General features: G+C 32.3%; 2 protein-coding genes across 2 annotated transcripts; one reads left to right on the top strand and one right to left on the bottom strand.

Moving 5' to 3' along the window:
* Positions 1-273: 273 nt before the first annotated feature.
* Positions 274-8,187, bottom strand: LOC137817878 (probable protein S-acyltransferase 19). The gene is made up of 10 exons (XM_068621105.1): positions 8,059-8,187; positions 7,821-7,966; positions 5,645-5,758; positions 5,140-5,541; positions 4,258-4,326; positions 4,069-4,140; positions 3,841-3,969; positions 3,661-3,741; positions 3,091-3,291; positions 274-1,846 (listed from the first exon to the last, which is right to left on the bottom strand). Exons 2-10 carry the CDS (start codon positions 7,863-7,865, stop codon positions 752-754), a joined length of 2,208 nt encoding a protein of 735 aa, XP_068477206.1. The 5' UTR covers positions 7,866-7,966; positions 8,059-8,187; the 3' UTR covers positions 274-751.
* A 6,369-nt stretch (positions 8,188-14,556) lies between these two features.
* On the top strand, positions 14,557-22,360 carry LOC137822470 (gamma aminobutyrate transaminase 3, chloroplastic). The gene is made up of 19 exons (XM_068627356.1): positions 14,557-14,864; positions 15,515-15,657; positions 16,091-16,175; positions 16,320-16,392; positions 16,914-17,011; positions 17,437-17,529; positions 17,915-17,988; positions 18,073-18,111; positions 18,356-18,444; positions 18,538-18,614; positions 18,700-18,774; positions 20,564-20,611; positions 20,702-20,785; positions 20,874-20,961; positions 21,039-21,117; positions 21,233-21,323; positions 21,405-21,483; positions 21,837-21,952; positions 22,050-22,360. The coding sequence occupies exons 1-19, from the start codon at positions 14,829-14,831 to the stop codon at positions 22,122-22,124; spliced, it is 1,542 nt and encodes a 513-aa protein (XP_068483457.1). The 5' UTR covers positions 14,557-14,828; the 3' UTR covers positions 22,125-22,360.
* Positions 22,361-22,574: the final 214 nt, after the last annotated feature.

The raw sequence follows: 22,574 nt of genomic DNA on the forward strand, positions 1-22,574 counted from the left end.
AACAAAAGAGTTTGGCAGATAAGGTGAAAGCACCTCGAACCTCCAAGTTCCAAACAGGCACAACAACGACAGTGTGGTGATGCTGCTCCAACAAGAATTGGAAAATTTGGCAACGACAAAACCTTCATAACAAACCAACCACAGGGTTAGGAGTATTTTGTCAGAAGCCAGACTAGGTCATTCTCTTCTGTAGATAACTACGATCCTAAGATACCTTAAATCAGATGACACGTGGCAGAAAAAATCTATAGCAAGAGAAGAGAGAACAGAGCATTATACAAGCCAAACACTACTCCATCCGCAAAAGCAAGGTGATGACAATTTTAGTTTCTAGTGGAACAAATGATACAATAATAAATTAAAATTCATTAAGGAGGCTCATGCTTACTGAACTGATACTCATAACTGCTTTGAGATTTCATCAACCGCATGACGGAAGATTCACATTTCTCAATGCATGTTCAGCAAAAGGAACAATGATGTTCATTTCAATCTCTCAAATGCCCAGAGGCATTTTGATGTATCTCAAACGTACAGGCTGCAAGACGACAGACTTTAAACCTAAATGATAAGGCCGAATAAAGAACCAGATGTTGGAGTCAGAAGTTGTCCACCATAATTTTCATTTGTATGGTGGTCTGAAAGGGGCTAAAATCGCGCCTACCAGATAGACCCTTTGATTGCTCTTCACTATCCACTTGATTCCAACAAAAAATTTGTCCAACTCATAGGAATCTCAAAACAACTCAAACTAATTCATGCCAGAACGAGGTTGAAGGCTATTCTCGAATCCACCAGGGACAAACACAGGAAGCTGATTTGAAAGGGAGTCCCTTTTATATCTTGGCTCTAGGGGCAAATTGGCTGATATGCTATCTTGAGCCCCCCCTGATGTCAAATGTCCTTTATTTTTCAAACCATCTTTAACAGGGGCACTCAAAAATGGACCTCCATAAAAGATAGAATCTCCTGAATACATCAGATTCTGTGTGTGCTGCCCTGGAGACCTGGGTGCAGATGATGACAACTCCTGCTGAGGAATCACTGTTTTTTTCCCAAAACTGCTTGTTTCAGCATTTACATTTGGCAATTCTATGCGCGTGGATGACCTATTTCGGGCTTCTGATGGCAATAAAGGTACTGAAACATATCTGCCAGCTTCTTGATCCCAGACAACTGATGTCCGTTTCACATCTCTTAGAATAGAAGTGTTAGAAGCAGAAAGCAACAATGGATCATGGCCAATTCCTTTTGGCATTGCTGTCCTCCCATCAAATCCAAGAGATGGATTAGATACTGGATTCCTGAAGTTTGACAATGTTGCTTTAGAAGTTAAAGGACGCTCAGGCACCAAACTAGGAATTGAGGCACCTGACCTGAAGCCACCCAAACTGTGACCCTGTGGAAGAGGGCTGAGTGTAACTGCCTCATGAACATGGCTAGGACTACTGAAACTACTCATACTTTGAGTTCCAGTCTCATACTCATCGCGACTTCCTTGACTAGGAGCAATAGAATTTTGGACCGGAGACAATCTTAACTCGTGTTTAATTTCCCTGTTAGTTCCTGTCTCAGTGCTCAAACTACTTCTGATGCTCATGTTACCACTAGAGCTCAATTCTGCATCTGGTAGGCGGTGGTTGTCTACAGGTCGCAAAACTGAAGAAGATGCCCTGGCTTTTGCAGCTGCTCTCACTGCCTCTTGTGAATCCAACTTAGCAAGCTTCCAAGCACTAATACGAACAGGTCTTTTCGGCATCTTTTGCCCTCTTTCTGCAATCCCCGCTGCATCTGGATCAACAGTTGACGGTAGCATTCCAGGCTCCAAGTGAGGCACAACTTCATCCTAAACCCATGTTAGGCAGGCCCCATAAACCAACTCAAAAATACTTTTAAAGAACAAAAACATTTTACTTTGTCAAGAAAAACAATGAGAAAAAAAAGAGTAACAGGATGTAATTTACATAAAAAAAAAACTACATGAAAGGTTCGTTAAGAAAAAAAAAGCTATAAAGTAAATATAGGAATGAAAATCACTAAATTAGGCATACCAATGAGAATTTACTTAGTATGTCACTAATACAGGGACGGGCACAACAGCACCATATAAATTCAGTCAAGGTTGCAGCCAGAGCCATTATACATAGTTCATTCCCCCTACCTCCAAAGAATTTTTTTTTGTTCTGCCTACTCGCTCTTTCATTAATTTCTTTTATGTAATGGTCCTAAACTACATAAGACTTTAAAATAGAAATTTGCTTTAGTACATAATAGCTATTACTTTGGAGTGATGGAGGCTTTCAGCAATAAATTTATAAACCTTCTTTATAGGTAAGCAAGTCATAATATGGCAGCTGTTGTGATTTAGTATATAATTGCCAGGCTGAACTATTTTAAAACAACACAATTTTCATGATACCCCGATTAGTGGAAGTCTTTTTGCCTAGTAAAAATGAGGGTTGACAAGCAATAGACTACACGTGAAGGAAAATCGTGTTGTAAGCTTTAATTCAAAATAGAGAGGCATGATTGTAGTGCTCAATAGGCTAAATTAGACCCTATTCGGTTTGCATTTTTTTTCTATTTCCAATTCCTATTTTCTCAAATAATTACAAAAATCTTCCTCTCACTGTATACAAATATTTGTTAACAGGAAATAAAATAAAATAAAATGACAATTTTGTAATTATTTGTGAAAAAAGAAAATAAAAAATAGATTTTTTTTTAAATCCTCAGTTTTCTTATCACTTTAGCTCTTTCCGTGGATTAGAAAGCTACTCCAGGAAAATTCAAGTCATTCAAATTTTAAATTTTAACCTATGTAGCATTTGAATGATAAGACCCTAATTTTCCTAGAGGTGATTCATATTTGAAAAAAAAAAGTTATATTCGAAAAGCGAGGACTTAAGTGCCCAACATCACAATTAAAAGCTTCTTTTGGAGGATTTTAAAATAAATAAGAACAGCTTCTGACACTGACTATTACCCAAGAGTTCATCAATATAGTTTCCTAACTAAAAATCGTTAATCCACAAGCACAGCCATCTTTGGGTACCAAATATACAGATGAAATCAAGTTAACCCAAGTACCTGATAATCGACAAATACCCTGGGAGGGGTACACCAAGCCCCTTTATATTGCAAACCAAGAGAACTTCCTCCACTCAATCCAGTTGTGGCTGAGCCTGTTGGAGAGTAAAGTGGATCTGGCAATTCCTCATCTACAGATGCCCCTGCAGGTGCTTCACTCATGGCTCTCATTGCTACAACATATTCATAAGTAGTGATGCCCTGATCCAACAAGAATAAAGGAGGTAAGATGAGAGTACCACTCTTATGTGTGAAAAAGCTAAAATAATGGTCAAGAACTAAAACATGATTTTTATAGTGCTCTGTAAATCTCAGTGGAAGCAAAACATCCCAGACATAATTCACGAAAATTCATAAGTAACTAACATTGATAAATTATTTTTCCAGTTCATAAAAAAGCTCTTCTAATTCTAGATGAATTTTCTGAAACTTATCCTGAGTGTCATTCCACAGTTTCCTTGATCAAATTAGATTAGCCAAGCAGCATAGAACCATGCACAAAAGGATGGGGGTGGGGAAGAAAAAAGAACAGAAAAACAACCTCAGATTCTCAGCTACTGAATCACTGACCTTCCTGATTAGTATCATGTGGAAAAAGAAAAGCTCACCCAAAGGCACACAAGCCAAGATAGAAACTACAGTACATACGACCTACACATTGAAACAAGAAATATAACGAACTTCTAAATATGATTAATAATAGTCATTAGTCATATGCCAGATTTAAAGTAAAACAAACAAAAGACGTACCACAACAGCAGCAAATGGGGGTCGAGAGAATCCATTTCCAAGTCTATCAATGATTTCAGATTCCATTCCTCTCTTATTGACAAAGAAACGCACAAAAACCGCAATACCCACTCCAGCTTCAATGACTAGCTGAAATGCAAAAGGATAACATACAGAAGGCCTTATTAGAAACCAAAACAAATTATAGCTTTTAAATGATAAATCATTCACAAGGACCGATATACATACCCAAGCAAGACTAAAAGCCATGAGAGCAATAAAAGAACTGTAATTTTTGTGACCCACGCAATTGTTAAGCCACTGCAGCAATGCGATGCAAAATGTGAAACTTTAAGTTAAACAAAAATTATGAAAATGTTCTACCAAAGTTGAATAAAAGCCCAAGATGTATGCTTCACTTGGCACACCAAATCATACCCGACAATGGTGATCAAAGCCATCAACACATTTATCACAACTTCTACAATGTTTGCTGAACTTGCGCACCTGCAACACAAGACAAAAAAGGCACGAAATACACTACTCAGTTAGAAGCAGAAGTTCAGTCCAAGGTTTAACGCTACTTCTCTAAAATGCCTCAATTGACAGCTGCATGCAACTAGAGATGTTAATAGGGTTAGACTAACTTTATTCCCAAGATTCAAGAAGCAGAAACTTCCAAATGAAGATAGAGGAAGACTGAACTCAGAAGGGCACATAATTCACTGCCATCTTTAATTCAAGTTTCCAGGAAAGTGAAAGGAATTTCAAAAATAGATAAACCAGGAAGGAAACCAAACCAAAGGGGCTCATAATTATCTTGTATCTCTACCACTTAAGTTTCCAGGAAACTCGAAATTCAAGTTAAATTAGGATCACAAATAAATAAATAAAGTACTGACCAAATTATTTTAAGGAGATTATTGAATTGAAAAGGGAAGAAAAAACACGATAACTGTTGCATAATCAGGAGAAAGATGAAAGAATAAACAAAATAAATGAAATCATAAGTCATAACTGCGCCAAAAAACCTTGCTTCTTTCTCAAAGAATGATATGAACATAAATACATATTTCCACAACATATACCAACAAATCATGGCATTTTCCAAAGCAAACAAAATCTCTTTTTGAAACTTATTCTCAATGACTCATTATTTGTTATTGTACTGGTGACATTAGAATATGCAATTAATATCCACCCAGGTATAAAATAAAAATATAAAAGATATCACTTACAGCCAAACTGAATAGGAATAGAAAGAACAAAAATTGAAATATTAATGCAATGTTCAAAGAGTCACAAATCACAACCCAATACCTCAGCATTGCACAAAGTGCAGAACAGAGCATCTTCACCACCACCCCGCTCATCGGCCGTTGCTTCCTGTTTCCGGCAATCTTCATGTGTAAAAAGTATGCAGAAAATTCCACCAACTACATTACATGAGCTTCGGTTATTCTGTTTCCTGGAACTGTCTACTCTGTCCATATCTTCCACTGAGCTTTTCTTGCTCATATTTGTCGTAGACCTTTTGGAAGATGATGGAGAATATTGCTCTCTGGCAGCAATGCGTTCATGTTCAGAAATGTGATGCTTTCCTGATAAATCATGAGCAGAATCAAACTTATTTCCCACTCTAGTGTCAAACTTAGGCATAATGCCCGGATCTGCAGGGTTAATTGCAGTGCATCTGATGTAAAGAATGAACACAATGAGTGCCTGCAATACCACAAGAATGAGACAACAACATAAGCTATGTTTCTTGTGGGTAAGTAATAATATACATAAAAGAGGTGGAATGACAAAAAGGTGATTTACATACCACAGGAGAGTAAACACCAATGAAAATGTATTCCCATATACGACCTCCAATGAAGGGAGCAAGGAAAGCATAGAAAGCAATCACCAACAAGCAAAATACAGTGATCGCAACAACCTATTCATGAAACAACCAATAGTTAGAAAAATAAGTTGGCATGCCTGCAACTGATAAAAATAACACAGTGTAACAAAAGTGCTAAACATCGTATAAATCAACAAAAACATGGAAAAATAGCATTTAGATATATTTAAATGATATAAGGATCAAGTTTAGGGATTTGGATGCAAACATGCATGGTAGAGGAATGAATAAGGCTTTTGTACTAGTAGTTGATGTTCTAAGGATCACATTTACTTTTCTCACTCAAATAGTACATGGCTAATGTAGTCGAAAAACCGCACACCAGTTATTTTTTGTATTTGAATAAATTACACTCCCCTTCAATTGAGAGATGCTCAAATTCTATTGATTTCTCTAATATTTTTTAAAATTACACTACCCTCTCTGATAAATTAAATTGTGCGACGCGTGAGATCCATGTCAATGTAAACAAGCTTCTCAGGAAATTTTTCTCTCTCAAAATCCCTGGTGACTAGTTTTGGACTCAATATCCTGACTTTGAAACTTTACAAGATGAAATGAAGATTTAGGGGTGAAGTTCCAAAACCAATAACATTGTTATTCAAGGCTTCATTTTATCACCTAAGTCACACAGTCAATCATACAAGTGTTCTAAATTAGCAGTTGGTGACATTGAGGCTTGAAGAAAGTGGAACACTGCTCCTATGAGATCCAGCCATAACTACACATTGCCTTTGGGGAACATTTAATTCAAAATCATGTAAGTATACTGCAATTTTTATCTCTTGAGAAGGAAAAGTGCAATTTTTCAAAAAGAGAAGGCAATGTAATATGAGCACCTCTCATGGGAAACTAATGTAATTTAATCTACACATATTAAAATCAAAGATACCAATAGCGTTGACAAATCTATTTACAAGGGTAGCTTGTTGTAATATGGATGGAAGACAAATCCAAGAGAATAAACAATATTTGACTTACTATCATACGGATTGGAGAAGTAAAAGAAGCACTTTGTTTTCTATTTTTTAAGAACAAATGATATGATGAAAACTGTGCAACAAAAGTTTAGGTCTAACTAGAAGTGTTGCAATTTAACAAGAGGAATGTGACTTCAAAGTAAAGATGGGAGAAGATGTCAGGTCATATGTTTTTAAGTTTAAATGCATGAGATAAAAAATACAAAATGATGGAGAATTTAATGACAACATCACCGCATATATGTGAGATTGTTATAAAGGAGAAAAGCCACCAACGGTTATTTCTATTGCAAAGTACCTACCAAGTTCAAAGGCAAGTTTATTGTATTGTTGTGTTCAACTATACTCTACGGTAGAGTTTAGTGAATATTGGATTTAAAAGAACAAAAATGCAAAGAAAAAAAAAGTGGGAACAGTATAAATGAGAATGTTAATGCATATGATATGTGTTGCCACAGAAAAAAGCTAGGATCCAAAATGGTTGTATGTAGCATCAATTGAAGAAAACATGGCAAAAAACATTTAAGGTGATTCGGATACACACAAAAAATATCACTAGAAGAAGCACCAGTGAAAATAGTAGATCACATGATTTTTGGTTCTGTGAAAAAAAGAGGGAGATCAAGAAGGATATTGAGAAATGTTCTTGAGACAAATCCCATGATAAATAACATCTCTGGAATTTTGGTCTTCCACTAGCCCTTTTTTTTGTTTTCAAAAACAGTTTTCCAACCCTTAGTACGAAGACACCAATAACATAATCAAACACACATTACTGTACAACATAAAGTAGACTTTTCCCAGCCAGTACCTAAGCGTTAACCACGAACCTATACATCATTTAAAAAAAAAAAAAACATACAAAACACGCGATTACGATAATTGAGCAATCAAAGTAGGCTTTTCCGAGCCAGTAACTAAGCTTTAACCACGAACCTATACATAATTTAAAAAAAAAACATACAAAACACGCGATTTCAAGAATTGAGCAATTAAAGACGCATGATATGAGAATCCGCACGAAGTTAATCACGAATCACTGATTCCAGCAAACCCTAGCAAAAGGAAAACTTAGAATCGGAAGAAGAAGAAGAAGAAACGATAAAAAGGTATACCTGAAAAGTGTGAGCAGGTAATTGCCAACCATGTTTTCTCACCATTTCTGCTCACAGTTGAATTCAGATTTGACCTTCTTTCTTTCCCAAGTCTTTACCCTAAAACCTTTAACTAGCAATAAAGCGCACTAACTTGCTACTTCCAGCTGCAACAGAGTAGGAATAGGAACACAATAAAATAAATTAAACAAATCCAAAATAATATACCTAATCCTAATATACAAGAAACGCTTCTTACTTCTTCCACACACTTTCTTGTTTTTTTCTTTCTGATTTCTTCTTCCTTCAAACACTTCTTACTTTCAATCTTCTTTAATCGCAAAAAACTATTCACTAATTAATTCTTCTAGTATCTTCAAGAGTCTAATATTCTCTAAAATCAGATAAGAACAATTTAAATATATATTTCCTTTTTAATAGAAAGGTATTTAAAAACAAAAATAATAATAGAATTTTAAACTTCAAAATAAATAATATCTCATAATAAAACTTTAGCTGAGAAAACTAAGATTCCACTTTATAACTAATTGTTTAGATTTATTTATCTAGTTAAAAAAATAATCAAACTTTCCACTATATTATTATATACATAACTTTGACATTAAAGATTCATCAATATCTTCCTTATATAAATTTAGTTTATTAATAGTAGTAAAAACACAAATGCAATTTGTGTCAGTTTTTTTATAATGATAAAAAAATACGTTATTTAAAAATTAACTATTATAACTATTAAAACAAAAAACAGAATTAAATTTATACTGTAATTATAAAAGATATATGTTATATTATTTAACATTTTTTTATTGAATAAAAAAATTAAAATATTTAGATTGAATTTTTTTCATATATATTTATATAAATAGAATATGAAATTAATTTATATTTTATTTATATAAACTAAAATTGATTTAAGATATCTTTTTTAAAATATACTAACACGTTAATCATTTAATTACATTATTATTTAATTTTAACAAAATTTAAAATAGATAATCATAATTATAAAATTACAACTTAACAATGAATAGAAAAAAAAAATATTTTTTATGTAAAATCATTGATAATTTAATATTTAATCAAAGTAATATGATATATATTATACATGTTATGAAAAAAGGTTTATATATTAGGTTTATATTTTTTATTAAAACATCTTTTATTTATGCTTGTAGTCTTTTATCTGTTAAATTAAAATAAAAATTTAGTAAATAACAAGTGGCATTTCAATTTCTATATTCATAAAGTGAGAAAGTAATTTACGAAATCATGTTGTAAAATAAAATTAATTAAATTATAAACCAGTTAAAGAAGTAAAACTCAATCTTAATATTTTAGAAAAAAAGTTAAACTCGGACTTTTAATTAAGAGTCATTATTTTTTTTTTTACAATTCAAATTCAAACTTTTCATGAAGCAAAATATCAGTTTAACTTTCGCACTCTCGTAGAGTCAAAAGATGGACTTAGGATTGAAGTAAAAATAAGTTCTAAAAATACATAAATATTTAAAATAATTTAAATATTTGTTTAATTGCTTCATACAATAATATTATTATAGTCTATCACTCACACTCTTTCGTATATAATCATATTTTAAATTTTCATACAAATTAGTCGAATTTTTAATTAAAAAATACTATATGGCATAATAATTGTGAATTCAAAGAAATGCAAATTGGAAAAAGAGGAGGTTTTTTAGAGTTTAATATATATTATCAGTGTAGGGTTTTTTACTGTCAATGAATAAAATGTTCTGAATATCATTTTTTAAATAATTATTATATCAAAATTATCATATATAATAGTTTGTAATAATTAAATAATAGCGTGATAAAAAAAATTATGTGCGCTATTTATTTAATTTAATTTTAAAACAAGTGCGAAACATCTTTAATGTACTATAAATTTGATTCACATTAGAACTTTGAAAATCATTGTACTCTACCATTTGCCTTTATTGTTGATAAAACTCTTGAGTACGATAAAAAGCTAATTTATTCTTTAAAAAATACATGAACGGTCAAATAAGACCAAACATATACGTTATAGCTAAGTACGAAGTTGTAATTTAATTTCCTTATAAAATTTGAGTTCCTTTAATGTTAAGATACAGCCTATGATATTTTGTTTTATGAAATCAATATAACTGATCTCACCATTTTAAATAATATATAAGCAAATTTATATTTTTAAAATTTTATTTATTATTAATTTTGATTTTTAATTAAAAAATAATTTAAAATTTTAACTGTAAACAATATAATGAGATTTTATTTATAAGCAAATGTATTTTACAGCATATACAGAGCTTGTTTTTTTAAAATGAAAACTCTCAATGCCTCATATTTTTCTCGATAAAAAAAATAGTGTATCTAAGATACAATACGAACATACAAAAATAAAATTTCAAAATATTTAAATGAAAATAGATAAAAAATATTGTAGTATTTGGGTGAGGTATTTTCACGTTTATGACTTAAATGAGTGTTGGAGTGTTCCAACTTTCCATTCCTTTCATTTTCATTATTCTTTAAAGTCTTGAAATTAACACAAATTTAATAATAAATTATTTTTATTCATATTATATCACAAAATATGAAAAAAAAATGTTAACTTCATAAACTAGGGATTATATAATAGTTATTTTATCAATTAATATCAATAAGTGTTTGTATTTTAATATGAAATATGACACTTATCATCCAAGTATTGTCATTTTAAGGAGGGCCAAAGTTAAATGAGTTGGACAAAGCCTTGGCCATATTGAGTTAGCATAGGTCCACATAAGTTAGGCCAAATTGAAACTAAGTCAACCCACATATGGGTTGGGCTTAGTTAGTCCATACCTAGGTTAGATTGAGTTGGTTTGAATTAGCTCAAGTTTAGGTCAAGTCAAGTGGGATAGACCATATTAAGCGGAGTCGGCTCAAAACCAAGTGTAAATTATTGCACCCAAGTTGAGACAAATCATCTAAGGTTCAATTAAGGCGAGTCATCTTTGACCCAGCCCCACGACAAGTTGAGTTAGCTTGGGTTCATGTTAGACTAAGTTGGGACAAACTCATGTTAGTCCAAATTAAACTGAGCTCAACGTGAACAAATTAGGTTAAGTCGGACATGACCCAAGTTGAGTAAAGATAGCTTGGTCCTAATTGGGGTTTGAGTTTAACAATGCTCAATTCAAACTTAGTTAAGTCAAGTGCATATCAAGATAAATCGTATTGAACTAAAATAAAGTTTGATTAAACTTTATCAAACTCAAGTTAAATTGAATCCAAAAAACATTATATTGAATATGACTAAATCGAGCATAAATCACATTAGTTATAAATTAAGCCTAAATCAAATCATTTTAAATATAATCTAAATTTTTTATGCAAACTAATTTAAATTGAACTTCAACAATTTAATTTAGCTAAAATAAAATTAGATTTTAAATATAATATATTTTATTAATATATGTGTTGAATTCCAAAAATCCATCATGACCCAAATTCTTCCCATTTTTTTTCAGATTAGCACAATTCGTGTTTTATGTGTGCATTAAAAACTAGTACAACTATGATAATATGATTTTTTGTTATAACAATACAAAAACTCATATTGAAAATGACCATCATCATTCTTAAAATAAAATGACCCCATCAGCTAACAACTACATCGGATATAGTTGATTGATATGTAAACTCCAAGGATTCGTTTTCGATTAATTTCATTAAAATGTATATTTTATTATACACCCATGCAATATCTACAACACATTAGTGTCAGCAAGGATCCACTAAATACTTATACTTCTATTTTTTTATTACATTATCACCATAGTAGGTGAATCAAGAAAAAGACAAATTATTAAAATTTAAATAGAAGAAAATATATTCGCAGTTAAATTAAAATTACAGAGCACTTTTTTTTAATAGAGATATAAATGTAGGAAAAGTTCTTATATATATATATTATACATAAATATCATCACATTAAATAACGTACTTTGGTTGGTGTAATGAATAACTTATTAAATAAATGTTAAAAGAAATACAGCTCCACAAGTATAAGTACACTGACTATTAATTAAAATTATGTTCGTTGTTAATTAAATTTTGTTACAAATTTTAATTTCAAAATTATTCAGATTTGAAACGTTCACCCGTACATTTCATTCCAAAATTGCATGCAACTAATAAATTATTTATAGGGTTGTTTGTTTCCAATTGTGGCACTCTTTTAGCAGATGAAAGAGTGAATGTCACATTCAGATATAGGAGATTGAGGTGACTTGAGGACGGAGAAAAGTGGGAGTAAGTGACTTTTGTTTCGTCTCTCACATGCAGAGGAGAGAGAAGAAAAACACATATAATATGTTTATTATTAATTGTTTTATCTTTTTTATTTGTAAAAAAAATCGATAGATATATTACACAATCGATTAAACTTGTATTTATAATACAAAATTAATCGATTAATCGTAAGAATTTAATTGGTAATTGATTACTCAAATAGTAACATTAATTATAGGGATGTTAGAGCGGGCCGACCGTTTCACATAGGCCCGTCCTGCATACAAAGTGCAGACTCGTTCTGTATATGGGTTGGTTCGTAGGTTTGCGGGTTGATCCATTTTTATTTTCTTGGAATGTAGAGAAGGAGTGGAGCCAGTAGCGGTGTGCAACCGTGGAGCGACGATAGTAGCGATGTACAGCAGCGGAGTGGTAGTAACGATGTGCAGTAGCGGAGCGGTAGTAGCGCGCGACAGTTGCAGGTGAAGCCACACGGAGTCGCAAGTGGAGCGAGTGGCGGTGCTGCAGAGGAGACTGCGCCGTGTGCGTTTTTTAAATAACGTAACTGCGTTGTGTTTTGAGTTAAAACCTATTTTTCTTTCACTCAAAGTTGTCACTCCTCCACTCTACCATTGTTATCAAGTCAATTCATTTTATTTTTTTTTGCAGACAACTCCTCCACATGACCCACCCCAATTCATTTTTTTTTATTGCAGGCAACTACTCCACATGACCCACCCCACTTTGCCATTCCTAATTAATTATAACTTATTTTATGATATATAATCAATTTTGTAAGATTTTATTATTAAATTATAATTAATTATTTAAGTGTTTTTAGGTGATAATTAATTACGTGTGATATTCTATCCTATATAATTGATTATGTTTAAATTTTTATGGTGAAGATGTTTGATGGTGTTTTAAGGGGTGATGTACCAAATATAATACAATATGGATAATAATATTTAAGTGAATTCCGTCACAAACAATTAGATTTAGTTATTCACACCCTTATCCTATCTTATATATAATCCTCAAAATACAAGGGTTCCTTATATAAACAAATTTACATAAATGATGTAATTTGTTTACATTATTATAAAAATAGTAGATTTTTTTGTTTTGTTTTTAAAAATAGATAAATCCTGTCAATAAACTTTAATTAAAAATGATTTACTAAAGTTGTGATGATACCAACGATTTTAATTTGTGATTGAATAACTTTTATAATTGGGATCGATGCACGTAAAGAGATGCATGTTTCATTTATATTTTCAATTAATTTAGCTTTGAAAACTTAAAAGATACCTTTAATATCCATTAATATGCATGTTTCATTATGTTTTAATTCAGGCACTGGTTCTAGTTTAGAAAACTTATTTGATGTGTTGGAAATTAATTGGTAATAATTTGTATGAAAATGTTTTAATTATAATGTTTCAAAACTGTGGGAGACTATCATAAATAATATTTTTTTTCTCTTAAATACTTTAATTACATTATATATTCTAAACTTAAAATTTAAAGTTATTAATTAAATTAAAATTAACGTTCCGTCCGTGTTAACGCTGTTAATAAAACGTGCACTTTCAGAGGAATCATTTGAAGTATCGGACACGTCCTCCTCTTATCCCTTTCTTTGTTTTGTACTGAAATAAAGCCATACCAAATTCCACTACAACTTTAATGATCCAGAAAATGTTTGGAGATTTTTTTTATATATGGAGTTTTAAGGAAAAAAATAAAAATATAAAATTGAATATTTATATAACTTTTTCGAGAGTATGAACAATATCAAAAACAGAATATTCAAAATAATTAAGAATAAATTTACTCTTAACCTGTAATCTATGTTTCTTTCTTCTATATTATGTTATATATACTAAAATATTTTATGTACTTACTTTCTATTTATCTTACCTTGTTACAGATTTAATTCTATAATAAATATTGTCTCTTAAAGATCGATTATTCGAGTTTTTCTGATTTGTACTGTGTTTAATCACTTATATCAGTAGGCGACTGTTTATCATAAAAATAAATTTGACGCATGATGTTATAATAATAAATAAATTTAAATATATTTCTTTATAAATTAGCTATATATAAATTAATTTTAATTTATAATCACAGTTAAATATAATTATATTTTATTAAGAAAATGTGTTAACTTATATTTCAAATACTTGGTTATTAATTATTTAAAGTGTTGAAGATTTATTATATATAAGTGGGTGCAAAACTCAACCCATAAATCAGGGATTGAGTTAGGCTTAAAATTGACTAAACTTATCTAATTAATGAGAAATAAATTAAAAATTTGTGTAGATTCTTAGAATGAAGCGATTTTAATTTTATTTAATCGTATGGACCGAACAAGGAAGTTAGAAGGACTGCTACGTAATTGGGTCTTCGTTGTGACAAATTAATGATTTAAGTAATGAAACACTTTTGCATTGCTTTCGTTTCCATGAAATGAGGAAAATCAGACAAAAATGAAATACTAATAATAAATTCAGCAGCCTAAAAACCATTGAATGGGAGCCACCGACTTCAACGTTTCGCTCGTGCGTGAGTTACCATAGAGCAGAGAGTGTTGAACTTTAAGCGTGCCACAAATTTTGGATCACTATTTTTTCCGTTTCAGTACTAAATCTTCTTCTTCTCACTCTCACTCAACAATTCCCATAGTTTCAGTGCTGATAGAGCACAACCGATTCAGTTACCATGAACACGCTCCTCCGATCCACTCTGAGGACTAAGGCACGTGCTGTTTTGTTTTCTCTCTTCATTTTTGTTGTTAGTTGAATCTGCTCATGTTCCGTTCCTCGTTTCACAGTATATGTTTTCCCCTGTCCAGATTCTGAGTTCCGATTGTGCGAAACTGACTTGCGCTTATGGGTTAGATTCATGATGAACGATTAATGAAACGTATCTAGTTTAATGGCGCTCTGAATCGTTCGTTGTTCTTGTTTACTTGTTTTATGCAATAGGATTTAAGGCGTTTGCGCTAAACTACTTGGACAGAATCGTAGCTTACGAAAATATAAAATTATTAATTATTCATTATATCGTCGGCACATTCGTGGAATATTTTAGGTGCCTGTTCAGTATTCATCACTTTTGCCAGATTTTCATAATTTAATCACATTTTTCTGTTTCTGTGTCGTCACCGTTTGAGGTGCTTCCTTGGGGTCGTTTAGATGAGTTGATTTGATTTATTACGGCGTTTTCGTTTATTGTACTTTTTAACGCAAGCAATTTAGTAATTTTTGAAGGCTGTAGTCCAGAATTTTGAAATGTGGGCTGCTTGATTGTGTTTCTGTATTCTTAATGGTAATCTATCATGTATGGTAATTTGTTGATTCCATTTGGTGTAAACTTGTGATGTTGGTTTTACTTTCTGTTTACAGAATGCTTCATCTCTAGCATATGCTGCGGTTTCCAGAAGTGTTCAGGAAAATCTTCTTCAGAGTCGCTTGTGGTCTAGATCAAATAGCACGGAAGCTTCCTTGGCAAAGGATGATTCAGCTAATGAAGGGAAAAATGGTCCAGGGTATATAGTTCTTCTATGTCAACACCTTTTCATTTTTACATGTGTATTGATCCTAGCGCTGTCTTGCTTGTATCTTAATTGGTGTAGTGCCTTTGAACTCAATATGAAAACAATTACTCTTTATAATAAAGGATATGTAGTTGGTTCACTACAATTACATGTTTCGTTTTTTGTATATTAAGGAAAAAGAAAGAGAATAATCTTGATAAAAAAACTTTGATTCCATTAGTTTTGTTTAAACTCCATTAATGGTTGAGATAATTAAGCATATTTTTGACCAGTAATTTTTACGTAGTGTTTATTAAAAAAAAATTATGTTATTATGTGAAACCTTTATTTTTTGTTTAACAAAACAATGAAAAATTAGTTTAAAGTTAAAACAATTTGCAAGCCTTATATTGCTACTGTTAGTAAAACACTTCAACTTTCTTAGGTTCAAAGGCCATAGTATGCTTGCTCCTTTCACGGCTGGGTGGCAGACTACTGATTTGCATCCTCTTGTTATAGAAAAGTCAGAGGTGAACTTTTTTGCAAAATTTCTGTTATTTTTTTAATTACTGCCATGGGATATAATAAGGAAATCACCGTTCCGTCTGTTTTTCATTTTAAATATTTAACGATAAATTGTTTTTCAATTGTTATTTCCTGATTAATGGATTCAGGGAAGCTATGTGTATGATACGAATGGGAAGAAATATCTTGACGCACTTGCTGGTTTATGGGCCACTGCTTTAGGTACGTATAATATTACCTTCGCAGTTATTTATATTTTTATCTTTTCTGAATGGTATATTTCTTCTGATTCATGTTCTCAATCCATTTTGGAAGCACTGATTGCTATAAATTTAACTCCTTGTTGATATTTTAGCATAGTCTAATCAGCTATCCACTAAATTATGTCTAAGTTTCCCAGGGATCCATCTCCTTCCCTGTATTTGATCTGGATTTTTTTATCTTGGCAACAAGTATAAGGGATGAACCATTGTGACTATTTTTGCAGAGTGCCTTATATACGAATCTTCAGGGGATTGGAAAAGATATATTTTGAGTTAATTAATTGGAAGAAATGATGTGTTGAAGTTGTTTTAACTTCAGTCACGATTATAATATTTATTAACTTTGATCTTCATACTCACTAAAACTGCGGAGTATATTCACATATTTAAATTATAAATAATGTAAAAGTTTTGTTTTCTAAATTTTTTTGTGTGCATTGAAGTATTTTGACCTGAGATCAAATGTATTTTATTTTCCAGGGGGAAGTGAGTCACGTCTTGTTGATGCTGCCATGGCACAATTCAAGAAGTTGCCCTTTTACCATTCCTTTTGGAATCGAACCACCCTACCTTCTCTGGTATTCATTTAATTCTCTTATAACTGGATTTAGAGGATAAAATACAGATTTTGGGTAAAAATCTTGCAATTTTGAAGTCTCAAAGATATTTGTCAAATTTGCTGCCACTGAGAGTTGGATAAGTGCCTTTGGGATGATTCTTTATATCTGTTCACCGCTTATAGGATTGTTTACATTCAAATGGACTAAAGTGTAGCTCACATATTTTCATTTCTAATGGTGGGGAGAGGTAGTTTGAGCATGTCTCAAAATGGATGCATTTTCCATTTGTGAGTGGGGGGTTGGGATGATTGGGGGATGAATCCGTGGTATTTTAACCAGTCTACCTATTCATGGAAATATATGAACTACCTTGCTTGTGATGAACACTGTAATAGTCAACTTTACATTTGATATGTACTTAATATATATATTTTCATACACAGGAGCTAGCCAAGGAACTCCTAGAAATGTTCACAGCCAGAAAAATGGCAAAAGCTTTTTTTGTTAACAGTGGATCAGAAGCCAATGACACTCAGGTTTGCCAGATTATTATCCCTGTTACAGTTACATTTTCTTTGGAAATTTTTATTTAATTGTAATGTAGATGTTTAGAATGTGTCTACTTTTTCATGCAAATAAAAAACTTAAAATCATTACTATAGACTACATATAACACCTGCAACAGGTACCGCCAAGAGGGGGAAATCTCCGAGCAATCAAGCACCTAAAATATTTGAGGACAAAATAAAATATCTTCTTAATGCCGATGTGGTTTTTTAGATAAAGATTAGATCAATCTTTTCAGGGTTTAATAGAAAAAGAAGACAAATATTATACATTTCTTGTAAACATATTGTTGAAGTGTATAGTTTTGCAGAACATATTCTTAGATATATTTCAACTATGCATGTTTTATTTCAGGTGAAACTTGTATGGTATTATAACAATGCGCTTGGAAGACCAGATAAGAAGAAGTTCATAGCTCGTGCTAAATCGTACGCATGACATCTCAAACAGTGCTGTTTTCTTTATATAGCTGAAAGTATGAATAATATCTTGTGTATTATTGTTTTTGTCAGGTATCACGGTTCAACATTGATAGCAGCCAGTCTTTCCGGGTATGATGAACTTAAATGGATTTCTTTTTTCCAGTAAAGTAGTGAGTATGTAGTATACATTTTTATGTTATTGTTAGAGATCCCATATCGACTAAAAACTAGAGTATTTCATTGTATATAAGTGGGTGCAAACCTCATTCTATGAGCCGGTTTTATAGGTTTGAGTTAGGCTTATTAAAGTCCACTTTGTAATAACTATTCTTATTAAAAAATCTCTATTCAATTTATCAACACTGTATTTCAGACTTCCGGCTCTGCATCAGAAATTTGATTTGCCAGCACCTTTTGTATTGCATACTGATTGTCCACACTACTGGCGGCATCATCTTCCAGGTTACTATTTGGATGGCCAAGTTTTTAGTAATATTTTAGACATTTATTTTAGGGTATAGTAATAAATACTATGCATGCTTATGAACATTTCAGGTGAGACTGAGGAAGAATTTTCAACCAGATTGGCCAACAATTTAGAGCAGCTGATTCTGAAAGAGGGACCAGATACAGTAATACATTCATATGCATGCAAAATGATTTCTACTACTGGAACATTGATTTTTTCACTGACCTAAATGTTTTTTATTATCACAGATTGCTGCATTTATTGCTGAACCTGTAATGGGGGCAGGAGGAGTAATACCTCCACCGTCAACTTATTTTGAGAAGGTATTTTTCCTTATATCTGCTTCACATGTTCTATTTCAAAAGGATGGATACCCAGTATATTTTGCATTAATATCTGCTTGATCGTTTCAATCTCTCTGCTGGGTGGCCATTATTGTGATTCTGGTCTGCCTTTCAAATTTACTGTTGCTGCTTTCTTCTGTTCACTCCCCATTTCTAATGATGGTTTTAGTGCATTTCTAAAGCTTTCTAGGTTCATTACCTGTGTTTGCTTTGTCTCAGTTATTTTTTTTTTAATTTGGGTCCTCTTTTCACGTTAGTTATTACCCTAAGCGCATGACTTTCAAGTACTTTTAGTGCTTCTGAATTGTTTGGGTGGTGTTCATTCTCTATTTGTGTTAGCTTGCCGAATATGGGAACATTCTTTTTGTGTTCAAACAACAAAGGTAGACTGCTATGTTTGATGGACTGCCGAGTGAGATTTACGAGTACCCATTGATGGAATTTGACAGCATTTGCTCAGTGCATGTGCAACAGTTTTCCAGTGCTGGTCTGCCTCTGTTTAGTTGTGTATGAAATTCCGGCAATGTGTTGTCTATGTGGAGATTATTCTTCTAGGTTTCTTTCTTTTGCTGTCAAAGGACCCCATCTGTGTCAAATGTATGGTACGCAACTCTTGTTTGAGATCAGTTGGAGGTTGAGGTGACCACTGATACATCATAAACTTATCTCATATGCTTGAGATGTGTGCCAAGGAGATGCAATCATGCAAGGAGCTATTTACTAAAGATGTTTATTTAGATTTTTCATGTCATGAGAGATGCCCTTGTCATTCCAACTACTTAAATACAGGGAAGTGTTTAGAAAATAGTAGTCGTTCGTTAGTCCTATTGGTACTGAGCTAGTACTTGGATTTGTAGTATGCATGATAAGAATCTCTGAAGAACCACACCACAGGAGCTAGTTGTTGTAGGGTAGCAACTTCCTATACTCCAACAAAATCAAATCACATCCCTTTCATTCAAGAAAGGAATTTCTTGATTACCCTTTCTAGAATTAAAGGGTGTTTGAGTTGTTTTTTTAGAGTGCAAGAAATACCTGTAGGAGAGCCCAATTCCTATAAATTACACATTAGAATCTCACTTCCTATAAACTGCACTTTAGAATCTCATACAGTGTGTAGAAGCTACACACTAAAATCTCATACTTCCTATATACTAACAGCAATTAACAGCAATTAACCACTCTTTTGAGTCTTCATGTACATCTTATAATATTATGGTTGCCTAAAGTGAGAAAAGAAGAGAAAGTTACCAGAGAAAGAGTTCTTGATTGCAAAATTTATCGAATGTGAACAAACAATCCGTCCACTAATAGGATTTGTATAATAAAGTGACTACTCATCAAACTATGTGTATATTATCAGTCCATGAAATAGATAACTTTTTTTGTTAACGGGAGTTTTTCTATCATTAATTCCTTTCTGATTTTCCCAAAAACTCTTAATGTCTTGATGTTCTAGTTAGAGTATTAAAATATTCCACAGCATCATCTTTCATCAACACTATTATGTGTATATTTTCTTGAATGAAACTTTTAAATATCTTTTTGTTAGTTTTTAATTTGTTGGCTTTTATAAAATTTATAGTAAGTATAAACTACGCAGATCAAATGTACATTCTTGCAATTTGCAAAAATTCCATTTTGCTAACTGACGCATAGTTTGCTCGATGAGTGTTTTTCTTTTTGTACATGACATTAATTAATGTTGTTTTGGCTCTTCCCCTTTGTCCAAAATCAATAGAATATAATAACATTAATTCTTATGCAGGTCCAAGCTGTTGTCAAGAAGTATGACATTCTTTTCATTGCCGATGAGGTACTTCCATAATACTTTGTATACTGTTTATATAGGGTATTCTGTTGTGCAGTTTTCCATTTTAATTGTTATGTTATGTCTTTTTTAAAGGTAATATGTGCCTTTGGAAGGGTTGGGACAATGTTTGGATGTGACAAGTACAACATTAAGCCGGACCTTGTATCCCTGGCTAAGGTAAACATGAAACAGCTCTCAATACAGATTGTCTTTCTCATCATAGAAGTTTGTACAATGTTTCTCATTTTTTCTGCTTGACTTCTAGGCATTGTCTTCTTCGTATTTGCCAATTGGAGCTGTGCTTGTAAGTCCAGAAATTGCAGAAGTTATACACACACAAAGTAACAAACTTGGTATGATGGTTCATTAATTCATCAGAATTATCACTAAATCTTCAGGCTTAATATTCTGACACGTTTGCCTATTTTAGGTGCATTTTCTCATGGGTTTACTTATTCTGGACACCCTGTAAGCTGTGCTGTTGCAATTGAAGCACTCAAGATCTATAAGTGTGTTCTTTTGTTTCGTGTTTTTATAAACTGATATGAAGGTTATCCTTTATGCTAGTATATAGCAATGCTTTGTCAATGGAGTATGATTATATTTTTTACATCTTTCTTGTAGGGAAAGAAATATTGTTGACCAGGTGAACAAGATTTCCCCAAGGTTCCAAGAGGGCTTAAAAGCTTATTCTGACAGTCCCATCATTGGAGAGGTGTATATTGTTTGCTAGGTGACTTTAAGCTTGTGGTTGATAGATTGTATTATCACAAACATTACATTATGGGATCTGCAGATACGGGGAACTGGCTTGATTCTGGGCACTGAGTTCACAGACAACAAATCACCTAATGATCCGTTTCCTCCTGAATGGGGTGGGTTCAAATCAATACTCATTTTCCACTATCCCTATTTGAAACGTTCTTGACTCATAGTGTCTATTTATCATTTCTAGTAATCTTAATTAACTGTAATATTCTAATAAAAGACTTGAGCAATCTGCACGCAATCTGCACAAGTACTTGACTAATCGTGTCTATTTATCATTTCTAGTAATCTTAGTTAACTGTAATGTTCTAATAAAAGACTGTCCTTTAATACACTTGAGCAATCTGCACAAGACATTACGTGGGTTGTGTTATATTTAAAATACGTTATTAGATCGTATGATGGATTGGATAGACTATATTTTGATTTTGACGACTTTATTTTTTGGTTGTGACTGCAGGAGTAGGTGCCTATTTTGGAGCACGATGTCAGAAGTTTGGGATGTTAGTTCGTGTAGCGGGAGATAACATCATGATGTCTCCACCATATATTATTTCTCCTGAAGAAGTTGACACGGTAACTTCACAAATAACCGATAATATAATGCATGTACTACTTTAATTTTAAAATTTTGTTGGAAGTTTTATTTATGCATTTCAATATTTTACCCCAGTTAATCCGTATTTATGGGGAAGCTTTGAAAGAAACGGAAAAGAGGGTACAAGAACTCAAGTCTCAGCGCAAGTAGCTTAGCAAGATGATGATGATGAAGGTATAATAAACTCTGCTGCGCCCATATCGTGTGATAAGGAATTACATGCTGTATTAGCTTATTAAACTTTTTTCCAACGTTTTCTTTGTTGTAAATGTCGGTAAATCGATTTCCTAGTTGCTTCCTATTTTATATTCTAGTTATATTATGCTTATAATAATACTCGTTGCATCCTCCACATTCAACATGAGTATGAACCCTCCTCTCATTAATGAGTTGGCAGCATCGATAGTTTAAGAGTACAAAATTTAGTTAGCCAAAACGACAATTAGGCGATGGAAATTGTGCAAAGGTGAGAGATGTGTGCTCGTTCGTATTCGTGAAAAGCAATAGCAACACATTGATACCAAGCTGCACCTAATGGTCAGTGAAATGATAAAAATGTTCTTAAATAAGGGGGATGTTAGTCAAAATACATTTTCGAAT

The sequence above is a fragment of the Phaseolus vulgaris genome, chromosome 11, assembly GCF_000499845.2.
Source record: "Phaseolus vulgaris cultivar G19833 chromosome 11, P. vulgaris v2.0, whole genome shotgun sequence".
NCBI classification, from domain to species: domain Eukaryota; kingdom Viridiplantae; phylum Streptophyta; class Magnoliopsida; order Fabales; family Fabaceae; genus Phaseolus; species Phaseolus vulgaris.